Here is a 20,275-nt window from a genome sequence, read left to right as displayed (position 1 = left end):
TCTTATGTCACTAATTGCCCTTTTTGAATGAGTGCCTTTTTTACACTCCAAAAATGCCTCCTCGAGAAAGTGTTCTGTGCCCCTTTCATCTGAAAAGGACCGTTTGATTTGTGACCAAGTAACCCCATGCCTTCTTGTTGGTACTTTCTTGAATCAGTGCCCCTTGGTACCTAAGAAAAGTGCCCCCTCACGAACGGGTTCTGTGCCCCTGTCATAGGTACCTGAGAAGGTGCCATTTCTCGGTTTATGTGCTAACGAGTGCCCCTTTGAAACAAGAACACAATATTTTGTTACTTCTCGTGAAGGGGAAAAATCTAAATAAGCATACGTGCCTGAAGTCATGTGCGTGGTGGTAGAAATTCGGGGAGGCGGGCGCTTGGATGGATCTTGCCCCCTCCGCCTAATATTTCACGACCAAGAAAAAAAAGAAGGAAAGGAAAGAGAAAAGAATGAAACGTAATATTATTTTCTGAATAGTGTAAAATATATCACAAAATTTGATTTTCGTTATAAACACATGTCAAAACTTGTGCTCGCTCGCTTCGCTCGCTCGCAACTTCTTATAGATTTTACGTGACTTAACATAGCAAGCCCTCTCAAAATATCTGGCTCATTACACCACTTTATCATATTTTTTTATTTGTTTTAAGAAAGTGCCCTTTTCGAAAGAAAGAATGTCATTTATCCCTGTGCCCCCTCCCACTTTCAACTTCGCTCCGCCGCCGCCAGCTCTTAAAAGAACCAAACTTTACTAGTCATCCTTGCGTTGAAGTCGGAATGACCTCTTCTACTGTCATATTTCAGTTGTACCACATTCAAAGATAGTACACCTGACATGAAATAAAAATTTAAAAAATACCCGCATTTTGGATTATGCGGTATTTTAAGAGCATTGTTTCAGATCGAGTTTCGATAACAAAGAGGCTATCAGTTTCAGATAGGCCCGTATCCTTTTGTATGTTTGTCACATTTTCACATTCTCTGGATTAAATATAATATAGGAGAAGGTAGAGCTTGCTGAGGGGTGACGAAAATGCGGGCGGGGGGGCAGTCAAATGTATTTCTGTACACACGCGTGGCTAAATTATTTACAAACACCCCCTAAATGAGTTTTTCTGTGTGCATTATAACCCCCTAAACAAGATTTTCGCGGGCTTTATTTATACATTTAATTTGGTCCCTAAACAAGTTATCGCCGGAAATTGACCCCGGGGAAAAAGCTTGGGGGGAGACATACCCAAATACGTTTGGCTAGTCTTTAAAAAAAGGCTTTGGAAAAGAAAAACATACCCTATACGTTTGACCCTGCGATCGACCAATGACCAGTCTTGTTATTTCTTTTTTTTTTTTGAAAATCGGTGTTTATATCCTTAACGAGTGCACGGACGGGTCGTGTCGAAAACTGAAAAATATTCCCCCTTTAAACGCGTTTTTTTTTTTTTTTTTTTTGGGGGGGGCACGCGTGTGTACGGCAATATATTTGACTGCCCCCCAGACCGTGACGAAATATGTTATGAATAGTATCTGATGTAGAGGTGGGAAAAAGGAGACTGTTTTCCTCGGGAGGGTACGGGAGGGGGGGGCATTAGCCGACTTAAAATTAGATGAATCCATATAAAGCAGCGTTTTAATTTCAGTAATCGGACAATACAAGAAATACACTCTTGGAGTTGTAAAAGCAATGAAAGGTCAGATCGAGTGGCCCTTCCAACATGACACAATGATACCTGTGCTCCTGCCATGTTCCTCTTTTCATTTGCACTTTTTATTTGCTCCTCCCTTATCTTCCTCTTTCTTTCCTTTGCCACTTTTCCCTTCCTATTATAATTTTGTAAGTATTTTCTGTGTGTGTGTTACCACTATAATAATTATTAGCTGAACTACCTTCTCTTATTTTTTTGTCGCTTGTTCGTTTTATTTTGATATTTGTGGATTACTTGTCTTAAGTTTATCTTCTATGTCCGTCTCCATTTTTGTATATAGTTCTATATATAATTTGTGTATAATTAGTATTGAAACTAAGTTTAGGGGCTTGCCTTCTCTACAAGCTTTTGTTTTTCTTGGCAAGTCCCTCCGTTCATTTCTTGTTTCTTTTCATTGATAAAATTACTGCAACAAATTGTAGTTTTGTTTAATATATATATTCAACATTTGCTACGAAATTTCATTGATTTTTCTATATTATCTATTGAATATATATTGTTACTTTGATTATATTTTGAAAAAATGTTGAACGGAAGTAAATAAATCTAAAATCTAAATAATAATAATAGCATTTGTGGGGTGCTTTATACTGGTGTTTCAAATCGCGCAGGTTGGCAAATTATAATAATATACAGTCAATCGGTCAAAAAAAGAAACGAAAAAAAAACAAGTTATGAGAAAAGGTGAGTTTCAAGTGACGATTTGAAAATTTCTACGGAGGGAGGATTATGGATACGAGTTGGGAGTTTATTCCAGAGAGTGCGAGCAATTACAGAAAGTACACGATCACCATATCGGGTCTTAGTGCGAAGGTCATGAATTAAATTATTGGAATATAAAAGATCTGTAAGAAGAGGAAGAACGAAGGGAAAATAAGATCTTGGAGATATTTTGGTGACATGCATAGGCGGCGGAAGCGGGGGGGACGTGTCCCCCCTAAATTTGAGGAGGGGGGGACGGTCCCCCCTAAATTTGTTGTTGATGAACTTTCTTTTCTTTTTTTTTTTTTTTTTTTTTTTTTTTTTTTTGCTTGTCAAAATTTTTTTCTACGTCCCCCCTAAAATTTTGGGGTTGAGAACCTTTTTTTTTTTTTTTTTTTGCTTGTCAAAATTTTTTTTGTTGTCCCCTCCTAAAATTTTTGGCTTCCGCCGCCAATGGTGACATGTTATGGGTAATGTTATATACAATGAGTAGAATTTTGAACGTAATGCAAGAGTGAACCGGAAGTCAATGAAGTGATAGTGAGAATAGGGGTGATGCGTTCGTGTTTCTTTCTAAATCTAAATCTAGTTCCTGGAAGTTGGTAAAGTGGACTTTTGCATCCTCTTGGTAAAATAGCAGATGGTCTCATCATCAAATCGTCTAACACCATCATGGCCAAACCTACCTTGCATTCAAATAATTGTGCTAAAAAGTACAAGGCTGGGTTTCATATTCCGGCCAATCCAAAAATATTGCCCCCCCCCGTGCCTTTGGCCGTGCTTGATTGGGTATAGTGTGGCAAACTTCAACTACCCTAGATAAGCCAGTCATTTCTAGTATATTTTATGCAAATTTTCGTTTCACATTTTAAAAATGTATTATTTCCCACATTTAATAATGTAATGTCGATATAAGTAAATATATATTTCTGCTATTTTTTCAATAATTAAAAAATAGGAAATTTATCTGGTATAATTAGATTGTCAGAATGTATGTATGTATATGTTATTCATTATGTCATTTGCTTATTGTTATGCTATGCTGAGAAAAAAAATGATTACACTTGAACATTGGAATGTGGAAATGAAATTTATTATCTCCCACATTTTTTAAAAATGTATTATGCCGATATAATTTATGTATGTATATTTTTTTCTGTTATTTTTTAATTATAAAAAAAGAAAATATCAGGTATAAATATATTTCAATTAGATTGTTAGAATATATGTACGCATGTGTTATTCATTATGTCATTTGCTTATTTTTATGTTATGCTGAAAAAAAATATTACACTTGTATATACTTTTGTTATTGGAATGTGGAAATGAATAAATCAAATCAAATATTCAGATGGAAATACCTCACTCTTCGTAATCGAATCTAGCTTGTGATTGAGCATGCGCAGATTAGCTGGCTCCTAAGCAGAGTACCGTACCGTACCCACTGATCTGTCCAGATCAGTGACCCTATACCCTTGCGTTGTTAGTGGAGCAGGGCGTAAATTCATGAGATTCAGATCGACCTATCCTCAAAAACGAGAAACGTGTGCCCTAATTTATTCATTCGATTTGTTTGAACATTTATCGAACGAATTCTCATCACAGCTCTGGTCGTTGGTAGACATAATTATATTCCCTCACACTTGTTGGGTGTTTACAAGGAATTAGTGAGATATATAGACTTTTGATTACTTGGAGGAATAATCCCATGCTATAATGAACTTCAAGGGCGTTATTTGTACCATCGCTTGGATGGTGGCGTTTTGCGTGCTTACCAAAGCACAGAGTAAGTACTATCAATTCTATTTCACTTTTTATATGTCACTATTTATTTATCATTTCGAAAGATAGATAGATAGATAAATGGTTTATTAATAAAAATCAAGACATCATTGCGGCTAAGGCCGAATTGCGATGTATTCACAAGGTAATAAAGACACAAAAAATATTCAAACAATAACACAGATAATTACAAAATAAATAATACGGATAAAGTATGGTATTGAAAACTACTTGTGTTGTGGAATTTTGGAAAGGTAAGAGAGAGGTGGGAAGGAGGAGAGGCAGATAGAGAGAGGGGGTGGATAGAGAGAGAGTGAGGGGGAGTGAAGGGAAGAATTGGAGCAGAAAGTAAAAAGAAAAGAAGGTACAAACATTACGAAAGAGGTAAAAACATGAAGTTGTAAGGCTGTACGTAAGAATAAACAAAGTTAGAAGATTTCGAAAGTAAAATATTAGCCTTAACACAATCATATTGGTATTGTGGTGTATAGTTCTTGTACATTAAAAAAAGCAGTAGTATTTCGTGTATATTCATTTTGTTCTTATTTAAATAGAATTCGTCTCATTTCACTTTTTACATTTTCAATTGATAATTGTTCTTAAGCAGCTGGAATAAGGTTTTGATATTTTGGGGGATGGATATCATTTTAAGAGAGGACTAAGTATAAGTATTTATAACAAAAAAAGAAATGCCAAAACATGAGTACACTGAACCCCCCCCCCCCCCCACTCCCCCCCAACAAAAAAGGAAAAGCGGAATGTAATAACAAGGAAGGGTAAAAGAACATAAAGGGTATCTTGTGTGGGTCGTGTTACTCCTGTATGTCTTCTTGAATGGAGAAAAATAGTTCCTGCCCCCCCCTTATCAAAATATCCCCTTGCGCTGTCCTGCAAAAATCCGAGTTTAATTAAAATTTCGAAAGTCAAAATCCTCTTTAATCCTCTTTTTTATCCAAAATGACCCACTTCTTGGCTTTGATAAAATGAGCAGACAGTTCCCTGCGGTTGAATTGAATTTCGTATAAAAGTTTATCGATCTGTTTGTCAGTAAATCCGAAAATCATTACAGTGGGAAGAGTAAGCATGCAACGCAGCAATGAATTCAGTTGCTGTATGAAGAACGTTAACAATTATTCTTCTTTGTGTAGTAGATTAATAGTGACGATATTGTTAGGAGGGTATATCATAAAGCTTTTCGCTAAGGCCTGGTCACACCGCCCGAGAGTTGTTGGAGCGGTAAGGAGAGAGGGTCGAATTTCTCTCCCAAAATTTGGGAAAAAATCGAAAAAAAAATCGAAATCGAAAATGGTGAACGGTAGCGAGCGGTGATGATTTTTTTCTCTCCGCTCCACGACCGCTCCAACTACGTTCGGGCGGTGTGACCGGGCTTAAAGTTAACGTCTTAAAGGCGTGGTCACACCGCCCGAGCGTTGTTGGAGGGGTCGTGGAGCGGTAGGGAGAGAGGGTCGAATTTCTCTCCCAAAATTGGGGGAAAAAAAACAAAAAAAAAACGATCGAAATCGAAAATGGTGAACGGTAGCGAGTGGTGATGATTTTTTTTCTCTCCGCTCCACGACCGCTCCAACAACTATCGAGCGGTGTGACCAGGCCTTAGTTTACCATGTTCATAAACGATAGGGCCTATAGGGATTATCACGTAGAACAAGGGTTACCATATGTCGTTCGTAAAGTCGCTAGTAACTTACGAACAGTTTAATGAAACAATTAGGCCTAAGTCCAAGAAAGGTCAGAGGTAGGATAAGACCTTGGATAAGCATTGATTTCCTTCTACCTGTCATGCAAGGCTGAGCTACGTTCTTCAGTGAAAGTAAATCAAGGCCTGATCGATATGGCTTTTGTTAATGAAAACTGAGTTTAAATAAACTTATCATATGCGATCAATGAGTAAAATGTAGAGAGGAGCACTGAGAAAACTTTTAAGACTTAAGCTGTTGATCAACTCGGAAGCACACGAATAAAAAAAACGGGAACGTTTCCATATTGATACATATTGTCGAAAAGGAGGCCAAACTTCGGCGAAAATTCGTATGTTCACAAAGCAGGTACCGTAGTAGTTGATATTGTCGTATTTTTTTAATTTGATTTTTTTTTATCTCAAAGCTAACTACGTATGCCCTACCTCCTATAAGTTTGGAAGAACTGGGAACAACATGATAATAAAAAAAGACAGTAAAAAGTAAAAGAAAGTAAAACGAAAATGAAAAAAAAGAAGAAAGAAGAGTTTTAATAATTAGTCTCGTTGAATAATATGCCACTTTGCCCAACCCCTTGTTCAAATTCCTAGATTGCCCTATAGTGGTTGATTATAGTTTCTTTGTCATTTGTATGATATCAAGTTTAATCTAAAAGCTTTCTGTGTCACAATTGCGCGTTCGCCATGGTCAGCCTATCGTGCTCATTATACATGGAGGCCCAACCTGGTCAGTGACTTAACTAATTAGGAAATAGCAATTAACAATCGATTCGGACATTACAAGGTTTGGTGCTGATATCTTTGACCATCTGGTCAGATGGACAGTTTTGGCATTTGTCCTAATTAGTGGTAGGTCCTGGTGATGACAAAATGCAGAGGTATATAGAATATAGGGGGTTATGTTACTTTGTGGAATGTGTGGGTCGTATGGTCCAGTGGTTAGGGCATTGGAATCGTAAGGTTGGGAGTTCGAATCCCCACTCTGCCATTGTCTCTACGTTGATAAAAAAGGAGTAATATCTGTCTTCTCAGCCATTATGACTGATTAACATAGACGTGACATGTTTCCTAGGTAATTGGTTATATACCAGCTTGGCGATTACCAGCAAAATGATGTCCTTTCGATATCACACGGGAGTACCAAAAGCAGAAACAGAAACAGAAATCAAATTAATAACCAACATCTGTAGATCTGTCAGGTATCAGCTCCGCAACATTGGGTACATCAGAAAATATTTGCCAAAATCTGCTACTGAAAAATTAGTTCATGCGCTGATTTCTTCACGACTTGATTTAGGGTATGCCTTGCTTTACAATTTACCCAACACACAGTTGTTTAAACTCCAGAGGGCTGCACCTGCCTTGTCTCGTCTTGAAAAAATGAAGTTATACCTTATCGGGCCCTGCATTTGGGTTGACTATTTCAAAGTTTTGTTACTTAAAATACAAGGGGTTTTCTCTTAAGATTAACACAGAGTCCCATGAGAATGTACCACTATTGAACGTGACTAATAACATATCCGGATTCGGCCATTACACGTTAAATCAAATTTACACAATTGCTCATCGAGTTTTCATATTCTGTTGAAATTAAATCATTATCTTGTACTATGCATATATTTACAGATCAAACAGATATTCATAGTTTCTGAGAGTTTGTGGGAGATTCCAGATAGCCCTTATTTACCTATGTCCATTGGGGGTAAAACCCGTGCCAGAATTTTTTTTTACTTTATCTGTATGGGCAGAGTTCAAGTTGAAGTTAAGTTTAAGTTAAATTTATTCAAGAACCAGACATATAAGTACAAATCAATTAATGAACAGATGATACGAAAAGATAAATGATATATATGAGAGGTTTTCGAGGACCCATAAAGAGCAGAGCTTGTGAGTGGGGCCCTACAATAAATATACACAATCAAGGAACATCATGTACATTAAAGGAATTAACTACAGATATGTACAAATATAAAACACATACACACCCTCACACACACAAACACACGCATAAACATGAGTAGGCTGGCGAGACATGATAACTCATAGTTTTATAGAACAACACTTTTGAAACTAGATTTAACCCGGATTATCAAAGATATATCTTTTATATTTTACCTTAAACCAATAAAGAGTTGTACAGATCCGGGACTTGCCGGAAATGGGGGAGGGGGGGTGACAAAATATTGTAAAAAAGGGTAATCACCCGATTTAAAAAAATATATTTTGACAAGTAATTTTGTGTTTAAATTCTCACGTTTAAGGGGAGCATTGGGCAGTTTGGCAAGACCCCCCCCCCCAAAAAAAAAAAAAAACCGTCAGAGAAAGTTCACGGCTTTCAAGGCCTCCTCTCTGGTTCCACGTCTTTTATTATTAGTATTATTACAATCATTATTGTTATTACTATTCTTACTATAATTGTTATTCTAATTATTACTATCATTATCATTATTATTAGTATAAGTAGCAGTAGTAGTAGTAGTAGTAGTAGTAGTAGTAGTAGTAGTAGTAGTAGTAGTAGTAGAAGTAGTAGAAGTAGAAGTAGTAGTAGTAGTAGTAGTAGTAGTAGTAGTAGTAGTAGTAGTAGTAGTAGTAGTAGTAGTAGTAGTAGTAGTAGTAGTAGTAGTAGTAGTAGTAGTAGTAGTATGGTTGCTACTTCGACTACTATACACTGTAAACAAAAATATTGGGTAAAGTTTTAACCAGCACGAGGGCAATGTGTCCAACCAGTTAGAGGCAGTGTTTTACCCAATTCGGGAAGTAAATTGTCCAGTAAGGTTTAAAAAAATAAGCAGCAATAACTTTAGAATGGGTCAAATTTTCATCACACAGACTGGATAAACAGAAATGCCCCAAAGAAATGCCCAATGCTGGTTGGAATCATAACTACCCTCATGGGGCATTTTTCCTCAATATTTTTTTAGAGTGTACCATTATGATAATTATCATCGTCATCATTATCATCGTAGTATTAGCTGTAAAATATTCTTATCATCGCTTATTTTTGGGGGGTTTATACTCAAATTTTTTCTTCATTTTTCTTTCATTTTCAGACCCGAATTGTATACGCAATACACAAGAGCCAACGCCGACAAATGCTAACAGTTTTATAAATTCACCAGGTAAGATATTAAAATATATATATATACAGATGGCAAATATCATGAAATTTTTTGTATGTTTTTTCTATTTTCATTTCGATGGCCCCCAATGAATCCATATTTGCCCCAATGAATGTCTTTGTCATGAACTGTGTGTGTTGCTATATTACGGAAAGGACACGTATCAGGGGGCCGCCGAAACGGGGTGGGGGCTGCGGGGGCCTTATCCAAAAACCGTGCACAAAAAACATAAAAATTGATCATCTGATTATGATTTTTGTATGGTTATCAGCCCCTACATTTTCGGCTGAGCCCCCACTTTTTTAAAACCGTTCCGCGGCCACTGAATATTACAAATGTTCTTTTGATTTTTTAAAATAGAATTACATTATTATTTTGCCATTAATTGCAATTCTACTTTTCTTATAAATAACATCTTTCATAGGCTTAACTCTTTGAAAATGAATTTTAGAAATGTGATCTGTTCATAATGCTTATATCATGTTCCACGACAGGATTCTCTTTATTCGACTTTAACCTGTGGGAAAATCCTTGATGTATTTTTATGAAGTATGTAATAGAAGTTGACTAAAGATCATTATCGGATTGCATTACTTCCCCCTAACATAAATAACCTTTTTTTTCTGGGGGGGGGGATGTTGCACACTATCTAGTTTTACTAATGACTAAGGGGTAACCACATTAGTCCACAGTAATACAGGATATTATAACGAGGCATCAGTTATAACAGATTATTCTAGACGATACTGCATTGTTAAAGACATTGTTGACTTATTTTACTTCCGTCTAGGGAACAATTATATTTCCCAGTGCCTATAATTTTAAAGAAATTGTAACTAGTTATAATGTTTACACCAATCTAGCTTCTTTTGTCTTTTGCTAGTGATTACCTATACCATGTATACGCCTCTTTACACACACACTCACATTCTTGATTAGCGTGACGTAGGGGGCACCATTATATATCTTTCTATTATTGGTACTTTTAAACGTATCCCCGTAACAAATAGCCTAGCAATGATATTGATCATGGGGCAAATATCTTCGATTGATCATTAATCAATGCTGTTTTACACCCTATAGCCCTACTATCATATTGTTACATCATTTGAACTTACTCATTGTAATTATGTTACTTTTGTGATATACCACAATGTAAAGGAACCCGTCAACAAGCTGTGCTTGACTGGGGTCCCATAATAATAATAAAATAATAATAATAGCCAATTTTTATAAAGCGCTTTTCCCAGAATGGCCCAAAGCGCGTTACAGCATATTATTACCCCGGTCATTGGATTCATTTCAATCCCGCACGAAAAGTGCACAATTTCCACTCCCTGGGGAGCATTCCTTGCATTCATCGCAGCCTCATTATGGCGCTGGCAAAATCAAACATACAATATCTTTCGCATCCTACCGGGTACCCATTTAGCACCTGGGTCGAGAGTGGCAAAGTGTGGATTAACGCCTTGCCAAAGGACGCTAGACCGCGGTGGGATTCGAACACACGACCCTCTGTTTACAAGGCGAGAGTCAGAACCACTACACCACGGCTCTTCCACATAACTAACCTATCATTCTGAGTTCTATTACGCTGTGCTTTGTACCACTGTATTTGGTTTGGATAAAATACTATAGGCCTACTACTAATCAACGTAAACAATCGTATAAATAGGCCCAAATTTAAATCGTTAAGTGCTATGTTAATGGGACCCCAACTGGACGTTGTAGCGTGCGCATGTAATTTGAGCTAGGTGGGGAAGTTACAAATTGATGCTGATGTTCAAGGTTCGAAACCTGGTCACGTCTTTCGGATGGTGACGTTAAAGGTCGGTCCCAGACGTAAATAATCATATCTGATTGATACACGTCTGACAAAATCTCAAATACACACTCAAATACACGATTCTTCTTACGGGTTCATTGTATATACTTTGAACTGCATCGTATACATCAGAGGCACTCGTTCCATTTGAAAATGAAACCAATAAAGGATTAATGTTTCTTTCCTCTCTATCTCTCTCTTTAATTTTAGAAAAGTCGCCCCACCCATGTTTACGGGATTGCACTGGCTCCAAACCAATGCAATGTGAATACACGTTTGTAGTAGAGTGGTATAATACTATGTCTAAGGCCTGCTATGACTGCCCATGCAACCTGACGGATTGTCAGAGGGAACAATGCGTAGCAGCAGACGGTGTCCCAAGGCCCATCATAGTGGCTAACAGATCCCTACCAGGACCTCCGATTGAGGTAGGCAATCTCCCTTTTAACTAATTTCCTCAAAGTTGGTATTCTAAATATGTTCTCCCGGTTAATATTTGAAGTAGTCTGTACCTATAATGAAATCCCTTTTTTGTGAATATTCTTTTGTTTGAATACTGTATTTCAAAATTTTAAATCAATCAATAATTAGGTAAAAAAAACCTTTGGAAGGGAGAAAAATCAAAAATATTTATAATACACAAAGAAAATACACAAGAAATAAAGGCTCACATCGGGTTGTCGCGATGTATATGCAAATATATACATTATAATATATATATAATGTGTGAAATAAACGTGTAAAACAGCTATGGCAATCGGTCCATTGGATCGGGGTCGCCCTATCCACTAACCCGTCTCGGTGGTCTAGTGGTTAAGGCACTGGCGTTCAAAGCGGGGGGCCCGGGTTCGATTCCCGGCACAGACATTTTCTCGGAATCACCAATTTTCCAAAGGGCAGATAGCTCTGGGAGAGCTTTATTTAAGCTACGCTTGCCGTTTTTCTCTTCATCCATTTCTTCACAATATATATATATATATTATATATATGTATGTATATATATTTATATAGGTGTGTGTGTGTGAGAGAGAAGCTATACATGTACAACAAGGTTTGGCAACTCTTTTATTTTAAATAAAAAAAAAATATTGTGTAAAGAAATGGATGAAGAGAACAATGGTAGGCATAGCTTAAATCAAGGTTTCCCAGAGCTATCTACCCTTTGGAAAAATGTTTCTGCCGGGAACAGTCAGTCGGCAAGCCTCTGAGTTAATGAGCAAATGGGCAAGATTTATCCAAGTCCTCTCGTGGCTGAATTCATGTCCCTGCAAAATCTCGTGAATTGTGAGACTTTCTTTCTCAAAGAATTTAACCTCTTTTTCCATGAGTAAAATTGATTATTTTTGTACCATGGGGAAGAGTAAATGTTACTCTTTTATATTGGTAATTTTTTTTGAATAAAATATTGTGATATATATATAAGTTCATTTTTTACCTGAAACAAACATTATTTATATCATCAGAGAGCTCAAACTTTATACTTTCTTACAATGTCACTCTTGATATGTGGCATCTTTTAGATGGGTCAGCAGCCAGCTTTTTCCATAAAGATGCAAGACGAGATTTCTAAAATGTCTGAGTAACATAAAATGCAGAGTTCTGATTGGCTGAATAATATTTTCACAACAACAGGCGCGGGTAATTTGAAGAGATTTACCACATGGTGAGTGTGACCTTGCAGAGGCCCAGACGAGTGTGGGGAACATTGGAATTTGCACGGGTGTGTGGTCTCTTTGACCAATCAGAGCGCAGTATTCTTGTTTTTGATCTGCTAAATGTACTTGGCCTATGAAAAGCTGGCTGCTGACCCATCTAAAATACATCTTCTTATAAAAAAATATATCATATTAAAGCTTAGATCTTCAGCTTTATCATGATTTAAAAATCATTTGTGCTCAAACAAGAATTAAGTGTGAAAACAACAACTTTTGTAGCATGAAAAAAAATTGTTTCATGTTTTATATCAAAAGTTTTCCTTATATTACAACATTCTTTTGAAAATCCAAACACATTGACCTAAGGGAATGATTCTTCTTCTTTACAAAGATTACAAAAACATGAAATTTGGTCAATATTAAGAGCAACAATGGCCGAATAAAAAGAGGTGTTTTGGTTCGCACCAAGCTCATTAACAATGCAAAAACCCTCTAGTCATGAATATCACTTGGATAAAAAAAGCCACATTTTCAGGGCTTGCCGACTGACTGGGAATCGAACCCGGGACCCCAGCTTTGAACGCAGGTTCCTTAACCACTAGTCCACAGAGACGGGTTAGTGGATAGGGCGACCCTGATCCAATTGACCGTCAGATAGACAGATTTTCGACACCATACCAATTATAATTTCCTTTGTCGGGTGAAGTTGGGTTTAGAACAATGACAAGCCACCATGCCTCAGCTTGATCAAAGCTAGTGCTTTGATACAGTACACATATGGGGGAAAGAATACAAATGTGTGAGAAGCTATACAAGTCATTTACAACAGCTTTGGCAACTCTTTTATTTTAAATATTGTGTAAGGAAATGGGTGAAGAGAACAATGGTAGCTTAAATCAAGGTTCCCCAGAGCTATCCATCCTTTGGAAAAATTGGTGATGCCGGAAAATGTCTCTGCTGGGAATCGAACCCGGGCCCCCAGCTTTGAACGCCGGTGTCTTAACCACTGGACCACAAAGACGGGTTACTGGATAGGGCGACCCTGATTGACCGTCAGATAAACAGATTTTCGACGCCATACCAATTATAATTTCCTTTGTCGGGTGAAGATGGGTTTAGAACGTATATATATATATATATATATATATATATATATATATATATATATATATATATATATATATGTGTGTGTGTTTGTGTGTGTGTGTGTGTTTGTGTGTGAGGGTGCGTGTGTGTGTGTATGCGTATATACATATGTGTGTGTGTGTGTGTACATACCCCGGGGGGCCACTTACATTGACGAGTGGATACCATGCGCAACCAAAAAAACACGTAAAAAGGATGTCCTTTTAAGGATAGGGCACGTTACGTACGTAACGTGATAAGGGTGTCAAAAACACAAAAATAATGAAAAAAGGGTATCTATTTCGCTAGGAAAATTACGTGTTTAGGGTCGAATTTGCGGGGATGATAAAACAAAATCAAAATGTTTTATAAAGGATGTCATTTTTGCCCCAACACTTCGTGTCAGAGTCCGATTTGCGCGAGGTGTAGATGGTGGGGTCGTACTAAACCAAATAAGGTAAAGCCGACGACCGAAGTACCCGTAACAACAAAACTTTCCTGTACTTGTTTAAGGGTTCATTTCAGGGAATATTTGCCAAGAGTATCGTTTTGTTTCCAATACTTGTTAAGGGTAGGGTTTCACACGCCAATACTTGTTAAGGGGTGCATTTTCAGAATATGGAAAATACGTGTTTGGGGTGCTTTTCGAGACCCCGTGGTCGCGCATGGTATCCACTCGTGAATGGAAGTGCCCCCCCCCCAGTAGATACCTGTAGAAGTGTATACAGAATTAAACTCTGTATTTGTGGGATGCCACATTCTTCAGAATACACTTGTTGATTATTATATATATCATAACTAGTTTTCATACATGCAATGTTAATATATTATTTTACAACGCCAGGTTTGTGATGGCGATGAGGTCATCGTTAACACGGTGAATCATATGGATAACGGGGAGTCGATAACCCTTCACTGGCATGGTCTCTATCAGAAGTCTACCCAGTACATGGACGGTGTCTTCAAGATCAGTCAGTGTCCTATACTACCCGGAAACAAATTCAGGTTTGGAGTAGAAGAAAGAGGAGTTGTAGAAGATAGTAGTAGTACACTCTAAAAAAAGTGAAGTGCTAATTTATCAATTAAAGTGATTGTACAGTGCGTATCAAGAAAAAGTTTACACTTTGAAGAAGCCCTGGGAATTAAAAAATATACATCATGTGGGTAATTTTTTCATATATAATCCTGGGTTTGGGTCTCATCTATCTAATGGAGGTGAAAGTTTTGACAGAATGTTACGCTTAAGTGAGCACTGTCAATTTTTGTAAAGCTCGCAGAAATCTGTTTGCGCAGAAATGCTCGTTTTCACGCTGTGTAAGGGAGAAAGGGCGAAATCAAACTGCCAAATATTTTTCATACATTTCCCTTGCACTTTTAGTCAACCGAAATAAAACGGATAAATTCAAGCATTTTGTAACAATTTTGCCACCCAAATTGATATTTCAACACTTAGTAAGCACAACCTTTACCCATTTTGTGCCAGCTGGATCTCAGGACATAATTGAATCTGAACAAAAGTTTATATCTGACATATCCAGCATTTTTTCACTAAGTTTGTATCATTTAAAGTGGGTTTACATTTCATTTTTCATTTAATACTTGTTTCTCCACACTTTTCCCAAGCTTGACAATGATTAACAAAATGAAAATGAAGCCTAAATCATTTCATGTAAATCGCAGCTCAGTGTAAAGCAAATATCGTCACAGTTGCCTCGGTGTGTGGGGGAGTGGGATGGGGCGCAATGCACTCTTCGAAGTACTTAGGGCAAGGAAACAAGTTAAAAAAGGTAAAAGATATCATCAAAATCAAATTTACTAGCTATATTCCATGTGTTCTTCATGATTTAGGTCTACTTTTATTCGCATAACTATTTCAAAGTTCTGCGCAAATCATTTTTCACTAACTTTTCAAAAGTAAGTGGTGCTCACTCAAGCGGAAATATTTTTCGACAGTTATATCGTCATTTGCTTAAATGGATCCCTAAAAAGACTGGGGGGGGGCTGATTCAGCCCCCCCCTCGACATTTTTCGCGATAAATCCGCCGTGCAAAATTTTTTGACCGCGTCGCTCACTGACTTTTTACTTTCAAGTCTCGCGCAACTTTTGAGACCAAAATTGTGACCCCCAGGTACGCGGTTCGGAAATTACGCAACATTTCGTAAGTGCATGCACACTCAAAATTACTCAAAAACGTGAATTTGTGTACAAATCCAATGCAAATAGTATTTTGAACCAAAATTCATAAATGTATCATTATTTTTCCTTTTACTGCTTAAAATCAATTAATTTTATCATTTTTATGGTCCAAATAAAGTCCCCGACAATTTCCATTGAAAAAACAATAAAAAACAAAAAGTCGAAAAACAAAGAAATACATAAGAAATTTAGAAAACAATAGAATACATAAGAAATTAAATGTGATGTTGAAATTTTTTTTCAATAAATTTGATCAGATGCCTATCTAGAGTATGTGAAACAAAAATTAGCATTTCAGGGGCATTATTTTATTAATTACAGCAAACTTATGATTTTACGCATAAATTAGCATAATTAATGAAACATGAGATTTTTGCAGAATTTGATGTTATAGTTTTGTAGATAATGCCATGGGTAACGCGTGTGCCAATTTTCGTCGCGATCGCGCGATCGACGGCCGAGATCATAAGGGGGGGCTGAATCAGCCCCCCCCCAGTCTTCTTAGGCGTCGAAATAGCCCAGTCTATTTAGGGTTAAATGGATCTGTACCAATGTTAACATATGGAAAAATCTTCATGATATTACAAATATATAAATTTACAGGATTTTTTCTAAGTGTAAAGTTTTTTTTTTGATACGCACTGTATAGTGACTGCACTACGAGTGCTGGTTTCCGAGTTTCATTTTGAACTAAAACTCAGCACTCGTAGTGCAGTCACTATGCAAGCACTGTAAGTGCTAAATCAGCACTTCATTTTTTAGAGTGTAGTAGAAGTAGTAGTAGAAGTAGTAGAAGTAGTAGTAGTAGTAGTAGTAGTAGTAGTAGTAGTAGTAGCAGCAGCAGCAGTAGTAGTAGAGGAAATAGTAGTTCTAAATAAATGATTTCCCGATAGTTATCTCTCGAACCTTGATCTAAATAATAATCCTTGTAATATATAATCATTATGATAAAAGTAAATCCAACGTTCGACTGGTAGATGTTTACAGCCCATGTGGATTTATCTTAATTCCTTGAAAGTTTAGACATGTTTAGAGTTCAATTCTTTCATTAAACAACTAAGTTAAGCTAGCAACCTGGCAAAGAAGCTACAAAGTATATACAAATATATTTACACTTATTTTTTTGAATCCATATTATAGGTATAATTTCATTGCTGACCACCCCGGGACCCACTTCTGGCATGCTCACACTGGCATGCATAGGGCAGACGGACTTTTCGGCCCACTTATTATCAGACAATCGAAGCAGGTCAGTTGGAATGTCAGTCATGACCGATTGACCGGTAACGAAGGTCTGGTCAAACGATCTGTTATCAAATTATCACTTTCATATCTTATCACTGTTTTATCGTTTATTGTTGGTCAATTCTAAAGCTGGCTGGCCAGCTATTCATAAACTACTTTCAAAGCGTCGACCTCAAATCACCCTGTGATGCTGTGAATTGAAGAATGGATTGCAACAACCTATGTGGGGCTACCCGTAGATGGATCTGTCTACAGAGGCGTCGATCCGGGGTGGGGGGCAGGGGGGCGGTCGCCCCACCAATGAAAATATTTTTTTTTGGGGGGGGGCAAACATATCATTTTGCCCCCCCCCAAAAAAAAAAAAAAAAAAAAATTCCGGATATGGCAAAAAAAAAATTAATGTTCAGCATGCGAGAATGAGACACACAACTTGTTCTTTATTTAAACATTTTCAGCTCGCGCTTCGCGCTCACTTTAATTTGTTGGTGAGATACGTGTCTGTGTCTCATGAGTCATATAAATATATATATATGTGTGTGTGTGTGTGTGTGCGTGTGTGGGTGTCTTGTACGATCCAGCGCCTTTGGAATGTTAATGATTTTGCCCCCCCCCAACTAAAAAGTGGATCGACGCCCCTGTCTGTCTATCCTATGAAGAGATTTGAATAATATCCGATTGCAGAATAGAATTGATCATAATCAAATTCAAAATCTCCCTCCTTTCTTAGAAACACATGAAACAGGCACCGGTTAATCTAAAATCTGATATTTCAAAGATTGATGGACAAACCTCATTGTGTACATGAAATTCATCTTTGACATGAACTTCCCTTGCCATTTTGCTGCTTTTTGTATGTATTCTCATTCCTCAAAAGATTCCTAGTAATTTGACTAAACTGATGATACCTGACTGTATAAGGACCTGAAAATAATCTTATCGTTTTAGTAAAAATAAATCTTGAATACCTTCTGAATATAGGTCTAAACTAAAACCATTTCCGTGCAAGCCTACGTGACGTCCATGTCAGGAAGAAGTGCGTCACAAAGTTTGTTCACACGGCGTTCCAGGTTGGACTTTGTAAAGGTGTGATGGTCAAATTAAAAAGTACGAAGATAATTTCACACTGTGGAAACGTCAACAGTGTGTGTGTTCACACTGTGTACTATGCGAAATTGTGATTCCCACCAAGATGCTCATAATCAAACAGTGTGAACGTGCTTTTACATCGTGCCCCACACTATGATGACACTTTTCGACACTGTTAATTCTGACAGCGCAATGTATGTAAGAGTGTACACATTTAATATCCAACGTCAACCGGAAAACTTCACCTTTAATTTTACAGGACGATCCGCATAACCTTCTGTACGACCATGACTTACCCGAACACACTGTCTTCCTATCTGATTGGATGCACAAAGCTATATCAGCGGCCTATCTCAGCGACCACTTCAGGGGTGTTGATGAAGGTCCAGTTACCATACTGATCAACGGCATGGGTGCGTCTGCAGTGTATGGCTCGACATCGTCGACCACGCCTAGGGTGATCTACGAAGTCCAACAGGTATAAGTTTGACAGGGCCCAGGGGCATGGGATTAAGCGATGCCGGAATTTGTGGATAATTTTCCCTATTTATCTAGGATGACTAACTTAACCCCGACTTTGCCTCCTTGGCTGCAGTCGAGCAAAGAAATCTCGCTAACGGTATAGCCGTCCTTACATGTTGCACGGGTTATTTAAATGCCTGCAGCGTCCCTCTAACATGTCTAAGTTTCATTTCATATGAATATTCATGAACTTAAAGATCGCATAAGGAATACTGTTCCCATTGTCGATTTTGCCATTAAAGGAAAAAAAAAACATTTACGGGATGTTGTAGAATTATTCAATTTCTTTGTTTTTTTAATGTCTAGACCACAACCTCTAAGAGAACATGTGCATTATTTTTCTATTATCTGTTGCATTAGAGGGAAGTACCTCCATTTAATGTATGTTTCGAATGCATGTAAAATGTACTTATCAATTAAGTCTTAAGTGCACCCTTTTCATTCTTTATCCAACAGGGTAAACGGTACCGCTTCCGGGTGATCAGTAGTGCCATCACCAATATTCCTATGAAGGTATCAGTTGATGGTCATAAGATCACTCTAATCTCGTCCGATGGAGATAACTTCGAGCCTTTGGAGGTTGATGCTTTCTTCCTCTTCGGCGGGGAAAGGTAGTTTTGATGGGCTTATGCCGAAAGGTTGGGTGCTGTCGCGTTAGGGGGTGTTGACACTAAGGCGAAGATTCGTCCAAAGCCCCCCCCCCCCCGGTTTGGCCGAAAGGGTATGTTGGGAGCGTTAGGTCGACAACGCCCACAAATGGCACAACCGGGAGGGGGGGGGGGGCTTTGGACGAATCTTCGCGTTAATGTCAACACACCCTAACGCGACATCACCCACCCTTTCAGCATAAGCTGTTTTGATGGTATCATCGTATCCTTCTATGAAACTTGCTAAGAGGGATAATTGCCTTCCGAAGTGTCGGATCTGGGTGATTGGCTGAACATGCTGAAAGGCATTAAACCCCCGTCACACTATAGAGGCGGAATGAGCCGGAATGCCGTCGCAATGAATATTCTTGGTACATTCCTGGATATTCAAAGCGCATTCTAAATATTCTGACTGCATTCTGAGTGCATTCCAGACATTCGGGTTCATTATTGTGACCGGCCCGAATGTTTTGCTCATGTTCAAAACTTTCGAAGTGCATTCGAAGTGGAGAAATATCTAACGACATTCGAAGTGCATTCTGACTGCTCTCTGACTGCATTCTAACTATTCTTACGACATTCTAAGAGCATTCGAGGCATTTTGATCGCATTCTAGAGAAAACCGAATCGCATAAAACGCGACCAGCTGCTGTTGTAACGTCATTTGGCAGTAGAAGTCACCCGGTCATGTCGCAAAAAAGGAAGACATTTTTGCAAAAGTAGCGAAAATTTCAAATTCCCTCCCGAATGTGGCACGAATTTTGAAAGTTCTTCATTCCGGCTGGTCCTGCTCGATTCCTGCTGATTCCGAATAAGTGTGACGGGGGTATTATGTGTAACGTGAATTAAACAGAAAATATATTTCCGGAAAGACTTAAGAAATTTGTATCATGCGACACAGAAGAACTGTTCAATTTAGAATGCTCAAGGGCTTCTGAACAGAATGTCAGCAG

General features: G+C 37.9%; 1 protein-coding gene across 1 annotated transcript in view; it reads left to right on the top strand.

Moving 5' to 3' along the window:
- Positions 1-3,856: 3,856 nt before the first annotated feature.
- The window catches only part of LOC121419938 (laccase-like), a 30,268-nt gene continuing 13,849 nt past the window's right edge, over positions 3,857-20,275 (top strand). The window contains exons 1-7 of the mRNA XM_041614422.1: positions 3,857-4,191; positions 8,952-9,020; positions 11,056-11,273; positions 14,470-14,630; positions 16,963-17,071; positions 18,413-18,631; positions 19,132-19,286. Of these exons, the coding sequence (XP_041470356.1) occupies positions 4,122-4,191; positions 8,952-9,020; positions 11,056-11,273; positions 14,470-14,630; positions 16,963-17,071; positions 18,413-18,631; positions 19,132-19,286 (1,001 nt within the window). The 5' untranslated portion in view covers positions 3,857-4,121. The remainder of the gene's footprint in view (positions 4,192-8,951; positions 9,021-11,055; positions 11,274-14,469; positions 14,631-16,962; positions 17,072-18,412; positions 18,632-19,131; positions 19,287-20,275) is intronic.

Source organism: Lytechinus variegatus, chromosome 8 (assembly GCF_018143015.1).
Source record: "Lytechinus variegatus isolate NC3 chromosome 8, Lvar_3.0, whole genome shotgun sequence".
Taxonomy (NCBI): domain Eukaryota; kingdom Metazoa; phylum Echinodermata; class Echinoidea; order Temnopleuroida; family Toxopneustidae; genus Lytechinus; species Lytechinus variegatus.
The sequence above is the reverse complement of the archived record's forward strand: the minus strand, read 5'-3'. Positions and strand labels throughout refer to the sequence as shown.